The sequence below is a fragment of the Abramis brama genome (genome assembly GCF_963993115.1).
Source record: "Abramis brama genome assembly, chromosome: 8".
NCBI classification, from domain to species: Eukaryota; Metazoa; Chordata; class Actinopteri; order Cypriniformes; family Leuciscidae; genus Abramis; species Abramis brama.
In genome coordinates this window covers 44664655-44682915 of record NC_139970.1, presented here as the reverse complement: position 1 = coordinate 44682915, position 18261 = coordinate 44664655, and the positions used below count along the sequence as shown (strand labels likewise).

Below are 18261 nucleotides of genomic sequence, written 5' to 3'. Positions count from 1 at the left end.
TAGAGAAACATTTAATTTAAGTAGTATTAATGTTTTAATATGAATAATTTACCTCTTTGGCAAAAACATTATAACATAAACTAGTGGTCAAAAGTTCATAATAAATACGATTATAATTAAGTTTCTTATGATCAACAAAGCTGCATTTATTTGATCAAAAATACAGTAAAAATTGTGAAATATTATTATAATGTAAATCATCTGTTTTCTATGTGAATTTACAGTAAAGTGTAATTTATTCCTGTGATCAAAGCTGAATTTTCAGCATCATTACTCCAGTCTTCAGTGTCACATGATCCTTCAGAAATCACTCTAATATGAGGATTTGGTGCTCAAGAAACATTTATGATTATTATCAGTGCTGTAAATTATTCAATTAGTAAATTATTCCAAACAAAAGTCACAGCATGCAATATGAATGAATCAAACACGACTGTTCGTAATATCAAAATAGAGTGATTTATTTGAGCCTCTGAATGTGAGACATTGAGATACAGTTTTGTCCACGAAACAGAGTTAAACTTTATACTTGGCAGAGACACGTCAAAACATGATGAACCGCGAGGATCTCGACGAGCCAAGATTACAGTCTGACACAGACAATAAGGGCTTCCGGTTCCGGTGAACCGAGGAAAAACCCGCGTCACGTAGAAACGCGATGATTTTGATGCATCTCAAATAAATTCCCCTTTAAACTAAACTTGGTTTTTATTGAAAAAAAAATAAAAAAAGAAACGTCCATATTACATTGTCAAACGCACGTGACGCGCGTACAGTACGAAATTAAACCCGCAGTGGCGGTTAAATAACGAACGATCGCGTCGAGAGAAAAGGCGCCAATCACAGTTTTGAAAGTTTACAGCAGGACTAACGTAACCGATCATCAGTCCCTGAAGGGTTAATAACGCGCGTGACCGGTCAAACACACACAGATCAGTAGATGGGCATCATCCTAACAAACAATCCTGTCAACACAATCATGTTTCTGCTGCATCATGTGTCCAAATCAGACGACATGCGAGATAAAGTGATAATCTAAGGTTAAATCAGTTAAACGGTTAATCTTTTGCCGCACATTTCAATAAGAAAAAGCGTCTCATGTACCTTCTCCTCCATGTGAATCCGAGTTAGATTTTTTGACGGTTGGCTGGTTTGTATTTCTGCAGTGATGCGAGTAGCCCCGCCCACGGTGAAACCTCATTGGTCCAAACATTTGTGATTGACACGTCACGTGTTCAGGTTTAGCGACGGTTTTTAAGGAAAGGTTTTTATTCAACTTTATTTCATTTTTTGATTTTAATTCTTTATTATTGTTATGTTTTGTTTATCCTATTGTGTGCATTTGTAGTAAAGATAGTACATCGACTCATTCAAAAACAATCAAAACACCTTTATTGTTTCATGTAAATTAGGATTTTGGACCAATGATATTTCACGGTGGGCGGAGCTTCCCAGCGCAGCGCCACAGAAAATAAACCAATCAACAACAAAATAAGACGAAAAAAAAAAAAATCAGATTTGCATGGAAGAGAGCGCTTTTATTACTTGTCGTTTTATCACATTGCACCTGATTCGGACACGACATTGATGCATTCAAACATGAAGACCTGCACTAACTAAAACACGTCCCAGAATGCACTTCACCCACTTACGATAACAGATTTTGAGGCCCTTATAACATGCATCACAATCTCATGATAACGCGTTTGCTGCCGATCCAGCAGGCATGACATCCACAAAATCAGAAAAAACTAAAAGTATGAAAGATTGATTACTTTATAAACATATAAACACAGTTTATAAAATCTGTGGTCTCATTTACATCTTTACATTCATTAAATGTACATCCAGCGGGGAGATTATACACCTGTATATTTAATCTCTGAGAATCAAACATATTCATAAAATATTTCCCCGGCGTCTTCATTCACCTCGGTATTACACGTTAAAGTTTGAAAACGATCAGGTTCTCGCACACGTGAAGCCTCGTCTTGAATTAAAGGTTGTTAAAAATCTGTTTTCCGCAGTAAAAAAGCCCAACGAACATCAGCGGCGCTCAGCGATACCAATGCGTGACATCGCTGGACAAACATGCGATGAAACCTCTCGAAAGAAACGTCTCCGGCTCTTCCACGTCGACCCACAGCTCCAGCTGTTCGCGGACCGTCTCTAGTGGACGTTTCCCTCCAATTTGGGTTTCAACAATCAGATTCTGTTCCCGGATCTCAATCGACCGGCTCCACGGGAGAAACGAGTTCAGACGCGCTGAAGGCTTTAGCTGCACAATCCTGCATCCGGGATTCAGCGAACGCTATTTCCGTAAATCAAGAACACAGACCTGGAGAAACAAGATGGGGTTAAAACAACTATTAAAACATTGGGTAAAATCAAATCTATATCAGAAGAAAAGTTAAACTATACATCAAAACTGGAAATGTAACTGAAATAGTTGATGCACTAAAATTACTAACTGGAAATAAATAAAACTGAATTAACCCTTTGGTGCTCCTCGCATGACCACATTTTTTTTTTTTTTTTCAATGAAATTAATGTATTATATTTTAGTTTGTTAATGTTTTTTTTATTAAATATTTTGTATTTTTAGGGGATTTTTATGGTACTAAATTATATTTATGGAATAGTGAATTTATGGTGTTTATGGGTCATTTTCCATTTATAGCTAAAATGAAATTTACAACTTAAACTGTGGTAAATCTTGAATGCTTTGGATCCCAGACTGAAGTTTGGTCTCTTTTTAAAGACGACACTTGGCAAATTACTGCTGAAATGAAAAAAGTTAGTGAAACTAAAAAAAAGTTATAGAAGTTTAAGTTTATTATTATGAAAATGCATAATACGAGCTCAAGTGTGACTATTTTGTAAGGACTATTTAACCTTTTCGTATCATGTGTTCACATAGCAAGTGCCAAAACCTTTACCAAGTTTCGTACCATTCTGGTGAAGTAAACAATTAAAAATAAATTCAAATATTCCAATTTTTCAGGTCTAAAATGACCAAACAGCACCAGAGGGTTAAAACTAAAAGTGATATGAAAACTAATTAAATCTAAATAACCTAAAATAAATGAAAAAATAAACTAAAAGAAAATCAGAAATGTTGCCCGAAATAAGTAAGTTGAAGCACTGAAATTACTAACTGGAAATTAAAAAATTAAAAATAATACTAAATTAAAACAAACTAAAAGTGAAATAAAAATAAATTAAACCTAAATAGCCTAAAATAAACAAAAATTAAACCTAAAATTAACAAAAATTAATAAAAGATTTAACAAAAATTAAAACGAAAATTAACAAAAATTAATAAAAGATTTAGCAAAAATTAAAACGAAAATTAACAAAAATAAAAGCCAATTTAAAATAGTAGTAAAATATTATATAGTAAAAATAATACTAAAACACTAAATTTAAATAATATAATTGATTGTATTATATTAAAAATATATTTAAATATAAATATAAATATAAATATAAATATATATATATATATATATATATATATATATATATATATATATACACACACACACACACACACACTTGGACACATGTGACTGAATTTGTTTCTCACGATCTTAAAAACCTTGTAATTAGTTTTCGATGATGTTCTATAAGATGTTTTGAGAAGGCGAACGTACCGATCCATCGGACCCACTCGCTCCGACTTTATCTCCCAGACTGTTCCAGCAAACCTCAAATATTCCTCCGGTTCCCCTGTAGCTGTTCACCAGCGCACCGCTCTGAAAATACATCATCATCATCATCATCATCACAGGTTATATACAGTGTTGGGGAAAGTTACTTTGAAAAGTAATGCATTACAATATTGTGTTACTCCCTTAAAAAGTAACTAAATGCATTACTTATTTGAAAAAGTAACTCTGATATTTTGTTGTAAATTTTAAAAGTAATGCGTTACTTTACTAGTTACTTGAAAAAGTAATCTGATCACGTAAAAAAAATGTTTTGATAATAAAAAAATTCCTTCAAAACTACCTAAATTTTGAATGCCTGTAGGATTAAAATGTAATGCTTTTTAATGCCATTTAATGCCCGTTAACGCCCGTGGACTGTAATGCGCTGCGCCACTGACCAGCGTGTCCCAGATGTGGACGCATTTGTCGAAGGATCCGCTGGCCAGGAACTTCCCGTCGGGACTGAAGGCCACGCTGTACACCGGCTCCTGGTGTTTGGTGAGTGTGTGGATGCACTCGCCTCGATCCACATCCCATAATCGCACCGTCGAGTCGAAAGAGGCACTGAGGAACAAACACACCAGGGGTTTCAGACATGATCGTCCTCGTGTGCCGAAAATTAAAAAGGCATCTACAGTTTCTTATGGAAGCTTGTTTACACCACAGAATAAAAACATTTTAAAACATAATTGCCACTCGTTATCTTGCAATTGCAGATTAAAAAAGAAAAAAAGTAACAAAAGCGATTTCACAATTATTTTCACAATTCTGAAGTTTTTTCTCAGAATTGTGTTATTAAGTCCAATTCTGAGGAAAACCTATTTTTTCCCCCTCAGAACTGCAAGTTTATATCACGCAATTCTGAGTAAAAAACATAAGAATTGTGAAACAAAAGTCGCTTTAGTTACTTTTTCTTTTTTAATCTGTGGCGGAAATAAACATTGTTTGTATAAAGCAACCAATAATACTCTCAAAAATGTTTTACGTTTATTTTAATTAATTTAATATATCATCTAATTTTTATTTATTGTAATATTTCATTTTTATTTATTGACATCTTGTTTATTTATTTTAATCTAATTTAAAATATTTAATCTAATTGTTATTTATTGTAATATTTCATATTTATTGATTGATTTTTTTTATTTATTGTAATCTAATATGCATTTTCTTTAATGCATTGGAGGGAAAAAATACATTTATTTTTATTACATTTAATTTTAATATATTTTAATAATTTTAATTTTTTTTGAATCGTTTAATACATAATCAAATTTTGTGTTTATTTTTATTTTGATCTAATTTATTTGAATATTTTTTACACTTATTTAAATCTAATTTAATATATTTAAATTTTTTTTTTTTATTGTAATCCAATATTCATTTTTTTTTTTTTTATTTTAATGTAATTTATTGGAATCATTTTTACATTTATTTTATTATATTTACTATTTAATCTATATTAATATAATTGTATTATATTTATACTTAATCTATTTTAATAATTAGAAATGTATTTTAATCTAATCTAATTTAATACAAACAGTATATAAGTGAATGTTTTGTTTATTTATTATTTAAATCATTTATTTATTTTTTACACTTTTCGGAATAAGCCCCGAGAAATATGGCGGAATAAGCCCCGCCTTCTAAATAAAAGAGCCAATCACTGATTGATGATGTCATCGCGTCACTGCAGTTCCGTTAGAAGCCCCTGGTACTATAAAACCGTCAGTGTTTCTGAGACGCACTGAAATATGAGCTTTTTCAACGCTGTTACCTGGCCAGCAGGAGGCTAGTGTTGGGACTGCTGCTCGCGGGGCTCCATTTGATGGTGTAGATCTCTTTACTGTGCGCTTGAAGGTTGTGAACACATGAATCCTGCTTCATACTCCAGATCTGCCGCGAAAGAAACGTGTCAGTACCATCTAAATTTGATCATATTTAATATTTCATCATGCACTATAAAAAAAAAAGAAAAGAAGGTGTATTCTCCCTAAAAACTAAATATTTAACCCTCATCCTTCCCTCGGGTCATTCTGATCCGGATTTTTTTTTGTTGAAAAAATTAATAAAAAATTAGTGTTCACAGGAGGGTCCAAGACCCCAGGACTTTTTTCACACTTGAACCATGAACACACACACACACAAAAAAAATATGGATTCGAGGAGAAATTTAAAAAAGTAACAAATCGGGTCAATTTGACCCCCATAGAAATGAATGGAATGTGAGGAATGCTTCAGTTCACATAGAAAACACTAAAAATGCTAAAACTTTACCAAAAAATGATTTTATAATGTCTACATGTGTATCTGAACGCACACTGAAGGCCATCCAGTGGCAAGTCATGAAATATCATGTTATATTATTATTTTTCCACAAGAGGTCAGCAAAGAGACCCAATGTAAGATATGAAGAGCTGGATTAAAAGGGTTATGCATGAAATTGTGAGTAATTTTGATGAGAGGAAGAAAGAATGAGAGGAATGTGCTTAAATTTAACTATTTATTTATTATTTATTGATTAAATCTAGTAATTTAAAGGTAAATTAAAAAAATAGAAAAATATCTAAATTAAATAAAATAAGCTTTCTGAAAAATAAAATAAATTAAGTATAATTTTAGGGCTGTGGGTCGTTTTGACCCTTGAGGGAAGGATTGGTTACAAAACACCAAATAATTCCCACCTTTAGCGTCATGTCATCCGAACACGAAGCCAGCAACATTCCCGACGGATCCCATTTAATGGCGTTCACTTCATTCTGAAAGCAAACAAGCACTGCGTTCATCTAGTGCTCAAGGACAGTTAAACTCAGTAACACTAACAATAAGCAATACATGTGTTACAGTATTTATTAATCTTTGTTAATGTTAGTTAATAAAACTCCAGCTGTTCATTGTTTGTTCACAGTGCATTAACTAATGTAAACAACACATGACATTATTAAATGTTGAAATTAGTATTAACTAAGATTCAATTAAACTCAATTCACATTTATTTGTATAACATGTTCAAAGCAGCTTTACAGAAACTGCACGAGTCCACATTATAGTTTACGGTGTTCTGATATCAGAGGAAACTGTCTGAGTTATGCATTTCAGAAATGTACATATACAAAATCAAAGTTAGCTAAAAATGTATTAATTTAAACAATGTGATAATTTAAGGCAGAAACATTGAGCTCACTGCAGTAATGAATACTTGTTTGTTAATAAATGCTGTAGAAGTATTGATCACTCTTAGTTGATGTTATCTGATGAGCCTCAGTGTAAAGTGTTGAGCTGTGGAGTTTAACCCTCGGCTCACCGTGTGTCCCTGAAAGGTCTTGAGTGGACGCTCACTCCCGAGCCGACACACGTGTATGCACATGTCCGTACTACACGAGGCGAACGTCGTGTTATTCTGCCAGTCCACGTCCAGCGCCGGAGCTGCGGAAACACCACAGATGCTTCATTATATTGTGTGTTTCATCACACGGTAGGCTAGCTACGATAGCTGGTGTTCACGGTGTTAGCAGTGTTCAAGAGCCACCCCCCCCCCCCCCCACCCACTCCCAAATTGGCGCTAATTTGAAAGCGAAACTAAAATGCGCACGGGCGTTCATAACGGTGTGTGTCCGCGGAGAGAAGCGAGCGTTTTCAGTTCATTACTATCCATAGGCTTTAATTAAAAACGCTCGCTCTGCTCAGCTCCATAATGAACACCCGTGCGCATTTTAGTTTCGCTTTCAAATTAGCGCTTTAAAAGGTGACACCAGTGTTGTCACACGTCGATTAACCGGTGGGATCGAATTAAATCGAATACTTGAGGTCAGGAATCGGATACTTGTTATAAAATTTTAATTTTGATTCCTCTTATTGATTCCTTTATGAGCATTTCAATATGAGTTAAAAAAAAGAAAAAGAAAAAAAGAGTGTGTATCAGTATACTGGATCCGTGCAGCTCTTAAAGTGACAGCAGCCTAATATTCCTGCTCTATAACAACACTAATCAAACTACAGAAGACAGAGAAAATCTGACTCGTTCTTGACAATAACTTTTGCAACTATATTTGTAATGTACAGTTTCTGTACCTGAAAATCTTAAAACTCTGTTTATTTCAATCGTATCTTTGTTCAGTTGTGTCTATTTGTGCGTTTGCTAATTTTTTATTTGTTCCTTTTTAATTTCTGAGTGTTTATTGTCTTTAATAATGCTAATATTAGTTCGGCTAGTTGTTCTTCTGTGGTGTTTTTAAACCACAGGCAAACGCTCCTTGAGTAAGTGTTCTGTAGCCTGATGATTTCTGTTCATGATATTCAGCAAAAATGTAATGTTTTACAATATGACTAAATGTGAATGATATCCAAGTTTTTTTTTATTAAATTTTTATTGATCGAAATTAGGAATCGATAAGCAGAATCGAAATCAGAATCATTAAAATTCAAACTCAACCCAACCCTACACACAACGCATGATTAAAACCCTGCGACCTTTGACATCTGACCTATACTCAGAGGTCGTGAACTCACCAGAATGAAAGGGGAACTGCTGTTTGGCTTCGCCTGTGTGTGCGTCCCAAATGATTGTCGTCTGCAGAACGAGAACAATTGAACAACTGATTATGGGAAAAAGCCAGGGAATAATTCCCTCCATCTCAACCCTGTAAAGCCGGACATGTGTTGAGTTTCATGTTTGATCCATCAGACTTTTAGTCTGATATAGTGCAAATATGGAGCTCAGTTTTATTCAGAGGCTAATATAACCTAATATAACCCTTAAAAAAACAAAAATTTATTTGAATAATTTTACGCTTATTTTTATCAAATGTAATATATTTCATCTAATTTTTATTTTATTAAAATATTTTTTATGTTTATTTTAATCAAATTTATTGGAATTATTTTTAGATTTATTTTATTATTTTATTACTTATTTTAATCATTTCAAATTTATTTTAATCTAATTTAATATGTATGATCACATTTTTTGTTTATTTTAATTTTAATACAATTTATTATAATAACTTTTACTTAATATTAATATTTACTCTAATATTTATTTGTTTTATTTACATTTATTTTTCTTTATTTAATCTAATATTTATTTTAGATTTTTTATTTTAATCGAATTTATTTGAATTATTTTTTACAATTATTTGAATCTAACTGAATATATTTCATCTAATTTTTATTGTCATCTCTATAATTTTTTTTGCTCCTTTTAATCTAATTTATTGAAATAATTTTCACATTTATTTTATTATAATTTCTTATTTTATTCTACTTTAATAAATTTACATTTATTTTAATCTAATTTAAAACATATATAATTATTTTTGGTTTATTTATTATTTTTACACTTTTTCCAACTAGTATACTACATACTTGCATAAAATGCATATAATATTAATATCAGCCAATAACGTCTTAGTAAGATGATATTTAAAGCTTAGTTTTATGATCAAATCTCTGTAGTTTTAAAACATAATGCAATGCAATGATGATTGAGAGATTAACAAATAAACCTTCCTCAAAAGACTGATCATATTTAATACTTTTCTGATAAATAACATCTGGATAATCAAGTTGAAATATAAATATATCAGAGTTATTCTTACGTTTACTTGATAAAAATCAGATTTAAAGACACGTGAAGCACGAGCTGAAGGAGGACGTTTGTACAATTAAAGGCTTTTACCTGATAAAACAGTGTGAACTCTCAGTCAGACACAGGAGGACTGGAGAGATTGTGTTTCAGGAATTATTAAATCATAAGGTTAAAGCATTGCGCAGCTCAATCAATAGAGCTGGGTTTGATTGCATAAACTAATCACAGAGACACTGAGTGCAATGCAAGCTTCCAAATGCATAAGTGTGAATGTAATAATTGTGTTTCTTAGTGAAGTCGTTGATTCACCTTGTCGACTCCAGCGCTCAGGATGCTGTTGCCTTTCTTGTTCCACTTCAGTGCAAATATGGGTCCCTTGTGTTGGCCGAGAGTGCTGCTCAGGTTACCTGTTACGGCGAGACACTACAGGTGAACCGGGTAACATTTTTAACTAGCAGAGAAAAAAATTTATTAAAAGTTTTCTGTAATTTAATGTTTAAATATGCAAATTAGGCAATATCTAATTAAATATGCGCTAATTTGCATATATTAAAAAAAAACGAAATTTGAGTATTGGATAAAGCCAGGTTAAAAAAATTTTTTTCATTGTGTTCACATATTAGATGGGGAAAAAATTACAGAGGGATTTATGGATATCTACTTTTGTTATCCTGTAAATCAGAATATACTGTCAATAGCCTTAAAAAAATTATTTTCGCCATGTTTTTTGGAATAAAATGTTATATAAATCAGGCTAGGAATAATATATTTACAAATCCCTCTGTAAATGTCTTCATAGGTACAAGACTGGAGAGGAGATTTCAGACTTGGAGAATGAGAGAAAAGTCTTTTTGAGAAAACGGGCTTTAAAGATTTATCATCAGCCAATGAGATCGCGCTTTCAGCCCTTTTACTTTCACGATTGGTTGCTGATAAAAAGGAAATGACCATATTTGGATCCGACAGCATTGTACAGGAGAGACACAACGCCAACTTTTGTTGAATTTATGAGAAATCTACAGACGCAAACAGACAAAGTGTAGTAAAATAAAGACCTAAATGTGTATTTCACACTTTTTTTCACCACAAGTCTGAAAGAAGACGTTATTGAAGACAAATGTCCAAAAATCTCAAAATTGACCAGTGAAAACCCCGATGTTTTTGCCTGCCGTGTCTCGCCTTAAAACACGTACCGTCTTTCGTCCATATCCTTGCAAATCCGTCATAAGATCCAGTCGCCAAGAGAGTGCCGTCGCTCTACAGACACACAACGAGAAACTGTAATGAAACATTCACCATCATATCCAGGGTGTAGAATTAATGAGAGTGAAAATATCCTTAAATAAGTGATATTAAATTATGATTTACTGGGCAATGCAATGGTTTAAAACTCAATGCAACAACAATAATCTGATCACTGGATCTTGTTGTTTCATGAAGCATGATCCACACTGGGAAACAGCTCAATATTTGATATGCAACAAGTATAATATATTTAAAAAAATACGATAATTTCGAACTCCGTGTGCAAGGACCTTTACAGTAACGACTGTAGTCAAACGCTAACGAGCACTAAACATCTTTTTTCCAGCTATAAACTATAATATCATATTTAAATGTTATTTTTTAATGTGACGACCGAAACATTTCTTGTTCGTCCTTCAGAGATCGTCCCCATTTATAAAACAAATTTTCAAGATGTCGGAAAACTCACTTATTTAAAAAATAAAGAAACAGATTAAATTGTGAACAGTCGGACGCTTATCGGCTATTTTCACTCCCTAATATCTATTTTTCCACTCGTTTTGCTTTTTAATAATTCATATTTAGAAATTATGAATTATTATGAACTATTTAAAAATTATGAACTTTAAAAAATAAAGAAACAGATTAAATTGTGAACAGTCGGACGCTTATTGGCTATTTTCACTCCCTAATATCTATTTTTTCCACTCGTTTTGCTTTTTAATAATTCATATTTAGAAATTATGAATGATAATAAATAAAGTTAATTTGATCTACACCTCAAATTAAGCTCAGTGTGTTACTGTCAGCCACAGGGTTACCAAATACTTTCTGTAGAGTTTAGAGGCTCCGGCCCTCAAATGTTAGGTAGAATTAATTAGGCAAAAAATAATAATAATAATTTCTGTCTGTAAATTGACCACCACAGAGTGTGAAGAATATCAAACACTCGAGGAATCGTCTGCACCAGCACAATAAACACACTCAGCGAAATATCGCCTAATAATCGCTAGAGAAAATATCGAGATATAATTTTGTGTTGATATCGCACACCACTAGCAACACACTCACGTTCCAGTCCAGCGAGGTGACGTCCTTGTTGCTGGGAACGTCTTGTCCTCCTTCTCGGATGCAGTGCCGCAGGACCAGCTGAGTCGAGCCGCTGTTCTCACTCAGGTTCCATATGCGAGCCGTCGAGTCGCCAGAGCTGCCGGAACACAGTCAAACAACATAGATTTACTTTCCCATTTACATTTGTGCATTTGGCAGACGCTTCCATCCAAAGCGACTTACATTGCATTTCAAGCTAGACATTTACATCCTTATCAGTTCTTGCTTTCCCTGGGAATCGAACCCATGACCTTAGCGTTGCAAGCGCCAGCGCTCCACAGTTTGAGCTCCAGGAAAGCATATTATCCAGGAAAACATATAATCCAGGATATTCAGCATATTATCCAACCATTGATCTAATTATGCAATTCACAACCTCACCACTAGGTGCCGCTACACACCACACACTGCAGCTTTAAAAGGGGCAAGAATTAAAGGTAGAAATATTTATTCTTCCAAGTATTTCCTCTCCAAAAAATCTTGGAATCGGAAACAAGAATCGATAAGAACCCGATTCAATAATGAAACGATACCCGACCCGAGAGGTCAGAGGTCAGCTCACCCTGAGGCCAAGAGGTCAGTGACGGGGTTCCAGGCACAGATGAAGACCTCGGACTCGTGACCCCGCAGAACCGTGGCTTTACTAGCAGGAATCTGGGCCTCGCTCTCCACGTCCATGGCCTCCACATGGTGATCTGACACACACACACACACACACACACACACACACACACACACACACACATCAACACCTGAATCTGTGCACCTCTCAGAACTGAACTGAGAATGCGACTGGGTTACACTTTATTTTAAGGTGTCATTGTTGGTGTAATTATATATTTAAGTGCTGAGTAATATTAATTAACCACATGTTCTCATAGGGTTTGTTGCATGTAATTATGCATAATTTACTGTTATTACTATGGTAAGTACATGTAACAAGGACACTGTAAAATAAAGTGTAAGCTGCGATTTCTATGCATACATTTTTAAATGCACATACACTGCCGTTCAAAAGCTTTGGATCATTTATGTGCATTTATGTGATTAAAGAAACCCGTGATGTCATCGTCCGGCTCAGGTCAGGCCTCATATAATGGTGTTGATGACGGCAGATGAATAATACTGTAGAATATTAAAGCGTGTGACTCACTGAGCGTGTGTGTGCCGTTCTCCTCGCCGTTGAGCGCGGCGTCCCCGTTCTTCATGGCGTGCGACTGCAGAGGAGCGGCGCTGGAGGAGTCGACGGCTTGTTGATGTTGTTGTTGTGAGAGTTTGTCTCTGATGGCCTGTTTCCTGGTGTGAACCACGTCTGGCATCACGGCGTCGATGAGCGACAGACACTCGATCGGCCGGCCGTCGAACACGGTGCCATCCTGAGAGAGTCACACACCACATGACCATCACACACACACATCTACAACAAATCCTGAGAGAGTCACACACAACATTACACTCACACACACACATCTACAACAAATCCTGAGAGAGTCACACACAACATGACCATCACACACACACATCTACAACAAATCCTGAGAGAGTCACACACAACATTACACTCACACACACACATCTGAGCAAAATCCTGAGAGAGTCACACACCACATGACCATCACACACACACATCTACAACAAATCCTGAGAGAGTCGCACACAACATTACACTCACACACACACATCTACAACAAATCCTGAGAGAGTCACACACAACATGACCATCACACACACACATCTACAACAAATCCTGAGAGAGTCACACACAACATTACACTCACACACACACATCTGAGCAAAATCCTGGAAAAAGAAGAGCAATCCTTCGGGAAGTACTGAGATTTCTTCATGGTTCAATGATGAAGTTTTGTGAAATTAGAAAGTTTTAAATTTTTAGAAATTAATTTTAAAAATATTCCATGACATTAAGATTTTATTATTTTATATTGTCACAATTTTATTAAATTATTATGTATGTATTATGAATAAAATTGTAATAATAAAAGATAAATGTAAGCATTTAATATCAAGGCTTAAATGTTTTCTTTTTTAATATCAAATGTTCAGATCAGGGTTATTATAGTTCACTAACACTTAAACTATGAAAAAAAAACATTTTCGTTCCTTGAAATCAATATAAATTATAATTTTTTTTTTTTAACATTTAGTTTAACTTGATGTGAATAAACTAAAACAAACATAACAAAATTACATAAAAACTTATTAAAAATATTATAAAACTTTTAGTTTCTCGATACAAACACCTCTTCAGCGAATCACGCACAAACAACTCACTGCGGGGTGTGTGTGTGTGTGTGTGTGAGTGTGTGTGTGTGTGTGTGTGTGTGTTTGTATTGTTCATCCAAAGCATCACTGAAATATTTTTATATTTTTGTTTATTTAAATTAAAAGCTCAGATCTGTATTATTAATTCTCTTACTGTTATATGAAATAATGTCATTAACAAAGTGAAACTATTGCAAGTGTTTTTCATTGCACGTTATTTTTTTTTATTCCAATTTTTTTCCGTTTTTCGTTTCAAGTAAAAAAAAAAAAAAATGTAAACTTAAAAAATACGTTTTTTATTTTTTTATTTTTTTTATTAAAGTGCGGCGCGATGCAAAAGAGTTTTTGACAGCAGTGTGTAATATGTGGTGTTTGACCTCGTTGATGCTGATCTCGGCCTCCACGTACTGAAGGCCCTTCTGCAGGACTGAGATCAGCGCCGCCGGGGGAACCAGAGTCCCGTTGATGTTGGACTGACTGATGTGAGACTCGATGCCGAACGTGAACGCCGAGTGAGAGAAACCTGCGGCAAACAGAGGACAGGACACGGGTTACGCCTTTACACATCTGCAACACACAACACACATCCATGCTTTCACACAACACACACATCCATGCATTCATCCAACACACACATCCATGCATTCACACAACACACACATCCATGCATTCATCCAACACACACATCCATGGCTTTCACACAACACACACATCCATGCTTTCATGTTGTTTAACGGTCCCATATTGTACACCTTTCTGGAGTTTTATTTTAGGTTTTGATGTCGTTAAGAATATATAATTGCAGTATAAGCACCAAAAACATCTCCATATATTTTACAGCTCTTTCTCAGGAGCTCTGCCAAGAACAGGTCGATTCTGGCCTGTCTACTTAATATTCATGAGCCTCTCTTCTGATTGGCCTGTTGTTTTCTGAGTGACGCACGGCCGGGCCAATCACAGGTGACCAGGGTTGTGTGTGCTGTGGTCTGCACTGGGGTTAGTTTGCACAGAAATTAAAATTCTGTTTCTTCACATTTACTCGTGTCGTTTTCTAGCCTGTATGACTTTCTTTCCTTTTGCAAGAACATAAAAGAAGATATTTTGAAGAGAGAAACTTTTGTTCTGTAAATGGATCTAAATACCGATTCAAATGCCACAATCACAGCCTTCAGCCTCAACACTTGTGTGAGAAACTCTGTGTTGAACTCAGTGTTTCTTTCTAAAGCTACTTTCTGTAATGTCTATTCGATACTTTTCTCATTATACAAAATAATGACTTTAAATTATCTTTTGGGGGTAATTTCTCAAATATATATATATATATTACATACACACACTGCCGCTCAAAAGTTTGGGATCAGTAAGATTTTTAATGTTTTTAAAACAACAATAATAATCATAAATGTTTCTTGAGCATCAAATCCTCATATTAGAGTGATTTCTGAAGGATCATGTGACACTGAAGACTGGAGTAATGATGCTGAAAATTCAGCTTTGATCACAGGAATAAATTACACTTTACTATATATTCACATAGAGAACAGATGATTTACACTGGAATAATATTTCACTGTTTTTACTGTATTTTTGATCAAATAAACGCATCCTTGGTGAGCAGAAGAGACTCTTTTAAAACATTAAAAATCTTAGCGGCCGCAAACTTGTGAACGGAAGTGTGTGTGTCTCAAAGCCTGTTTGCACCCGTTTTGTTTTGGCTGATCTTGTGATTTCGGGTGATTTGTCATCAGTAAATCCCCTTAAACACACACACACACACACACACACACAGCGTTTACCTGACTCCTGCAGATATCTGTACACCAGAAAGTTGACTTCATCACTGGTAATGCTCATCTTCACTCAGCTCAGAGGAGGAGCGCCCCCTACAGGACACACACAGCATTACATCATCATCTCAAACACAACACAACTACACATTACATTCATAATCTCATAATCTCAACACAACTACACATGATATTCTCATTCAGAAAATCTGACAACCGCTCGGAGAACCACAGACACAGTCTAAATACATGTATATTATTTCAGCTAGTTGCCAAAATAACATATGCTAAAATAACAAAATTAAATAAACAAATTAAAATTTAAAAGAATTATATAGATTTATTTATTTTTTAATTAAGAGTTCACTAAAACTTAAAATAAAAATCTCTAATCTCTATACTTTGGCAACAGTGTTACAATATTATGAAATATGAATAACAAAAACCACCAGCGGGGGTAAACTGAGCCACACCAACCAACCAGACCCCAAGCCCTGGATCCAGCCGGCCAGTGTGACACCGATAACACAAATATATGAGGAGTGAAGTATTGTGATGTTGGTCTCTGGAGACACTGGGATCATGCATGAGGTTAATTATGGATATGAACATCCTCGAGTAGTTAATGCTCATACAGCCACTCTATATACAACCAGCCAAGAGTTCAGGACTCTGGGATTCACCACAGCACTTTATTCAATGGATCGCTTTACATTTAAATGAAGCCGTTTTACAGTTTGAAAAAACAGTGTCTGTGTTTCTTTCAGTGAGAGTTACACCAGAGCCCGTCTCCGGAGAGCCTGGCCACTCCCTATTAACTCCTATTGTACCGAATTTTGGTTGTAGTTCCACCAGAGCTCCACTGGGGGCGATCGCCCATGAGTGCAGAATGAATGGGAGTCTATGGGGCTAGACGGCTAAATTTGTCTCTTTCACCCGATTGCCGTTGAGAAATCTCAGATTTGATTGTAGGTTTTGCAAGTTCAACATGGGTTATAGGTCGAAAGTTGAATGAACGAGTACTTATGTCCTTTCGATTTCTTACAGGTCGAGTTGTTGTTGCCCATAACACGCTAGCATTCTGCTAATGAACGCTGATTGGTCAGTGAAGGACTGATTACGACCAGAGATACCGCTTGATGGCATCGTAGCATCCGAAGCGGGACCAGAAACAAACAAAACAAAAACTCTTCTAGCACGTGTGTTTGCCTGTGTCGGCTGTGTTGTGTGTTTGCCTGTGTCAGCTGTGTTGTGTGTTTCCCTGTGTCGGCTGTGTTGTGTGTTTCCCTGAGTCGGCTGTGTTGTGTGTTTCCCTGAGTCGGCTGTGTTGTGTGTTTCCCTGTGTCGGCTGTGTTGTGTGTTTGCCTGTGTCGGCTGTGTTGTGTGTTTGCCTGTGTCGGCTGTGTTGTGTGTTTGCCTGTGTCAGCTGTGTTGTGTGTTTCCCTGTGTCGGCTGTGTTGTGTGTTTCCCTGAGTCGGCTGTGTTGTGTGTTTCCCTGAGTCGGCTGTGTTGTGTGTTTCCCTGAGTCGGCTGTGTTGTGTGGTTCCCTGTGTCGGCTGTGTTGTGTGTTTGCCTGTGTCGGCTGTGTTGTGTGTTTGCCTGTGTCGGCTGTGTTGTGTGTTTGCCTGTGTTGTGTGTTTGCCTGTGTCGGCTGTGTTGTGTGTTTCCCTGAGTCGGCTGTGTTGTGTGTTTGCCTGTGTCGGCTGTGTTGTGTGTTTGCCTGTGTCAGCTGTGTTGTGTGTTTCCCTGTGTCAGCTGTGTTGTGTGTTTGCCTGTGTCAGCTGTGTTGTGTGTTTGCCTGTGTCAGCTGTGTTGTGTGTTTGCCTGTGTTGTGTGTTTGCCTGTGTCAGCTGTGTTGTGTGTTTGCCTGTGTCAGCTGTGTTGTGTGTTTCCCTGTGTCAGCTGTGTTGTGTGTTTGCCTGTGTTGTGTGTTTGCCTGTGTCGGCTGTGTTGTGTGTTTGCCTGTGTCGGCTGTGTTGTGTGTTTGCCTGTGTCGGCTGTGTTGTGTGTTTCCCTGAGTCGGCTGTGTTGTGTGTTTCCCTGAGTCGGCTGTGTTGTGTGTTTCCCTGAGTCGGCTGTGTTGTGTGTTTCCCTGAGTCGGCTGTGTTGTGTGGTTCCCTGTGTCGGCTGTGTTGTGTGTTTGCCTGTGTCGGCTGTGTTGTGTGTTTGCCTGTGTCGGCTGTGTTGTGTGTTTGCCTGTGTTGTGTGTTTGCCTGTGTCGGCTGTGTTGTGTGTTTCCCTGAGTCGGCTGTGTTGTGTGTTTGCCTGTGTCGGCTGTGTTGTGTGTTTGCCTGTGTCAGCTGTGTTGTGTGTTTCCCTGTGTCAGCTGTGTTGTGTGTTTGCCTGTGTCAGCTGTGTTGTGTGTTTGCCTGTGTCAGCTGTGTTGTGTGTTTGCCTGTGTTGTGTGTTTGCCTGTGTCAGCTGTGTTGTGTGTTTGCCTGTGTCAGCTGTGTTGTGTGTTTCCCTGTGTCAGCTGTGTTGTGTGTTTGCCTGTGTTGTGTGTTTGCCTGTGTCGGCTGTGTTGTGTGTTTGC

At 36.1% G+C, this 18261-nt stretch overlaps 1 protein-coding gene across 1 annotated transcript in view; it reads right to left on the bottom strand.

The window, feature by feature from the left end:
- Nucleotides 1-440: 440 nt before the first annotated feature.
- Nucleotides 441-18261, bottom strand: part of tbl1x (transducin beta like 1 X-linked) — a 31629-nt gene continuing 13808 nt past the window's right edge. The window contains exons 2-15 of the mRNA XM_084121644.1: nt 15738-15824; nt 14319-14464; nt 12812-13034; nt 12221-12353; nt 11620-11755; nt 10497-10560; nt 9613-9710; nt 8226-8286; nt 7021-7142; nt 6401-6475; nt 5494-5612; nt 4112-4277; nt 3657-3758; nt 441-2338 (exon numbers count right to left, since the gene is read on the bottom strand). Coding sequence (XP_083977770.1) covers nt 2312-2338; nt 3657-3758; nt 4112-4277; nt 5494-5612; nt 6401-6475; nt 7021-7142; nt 8226-8286; nt 9613-9710; nt 10497-10560; nt 11620-11755; nt 12221-12353; nt 12812-13034; nt 14319-14464; nt 15738-15795 — 1530 coding nt within the window. The 5' untranslated portion in view covers nt 15796-15824 and the 3' untranslated portion in view covers nt 441-2311. The remainder of the gene's footprint in view (nt 2339-3656; nt 3759-4111; nt 4278-5493; nt 5613-6400; nt 6476-7020; nt 7143-8225; nt 8287-9612; nt 9711-10496; nt 10561-11619; nt 11756-12220; nt 12354-12811; nt 13035-14318; nt 14465-15737; nt 15825-18261) is intronic.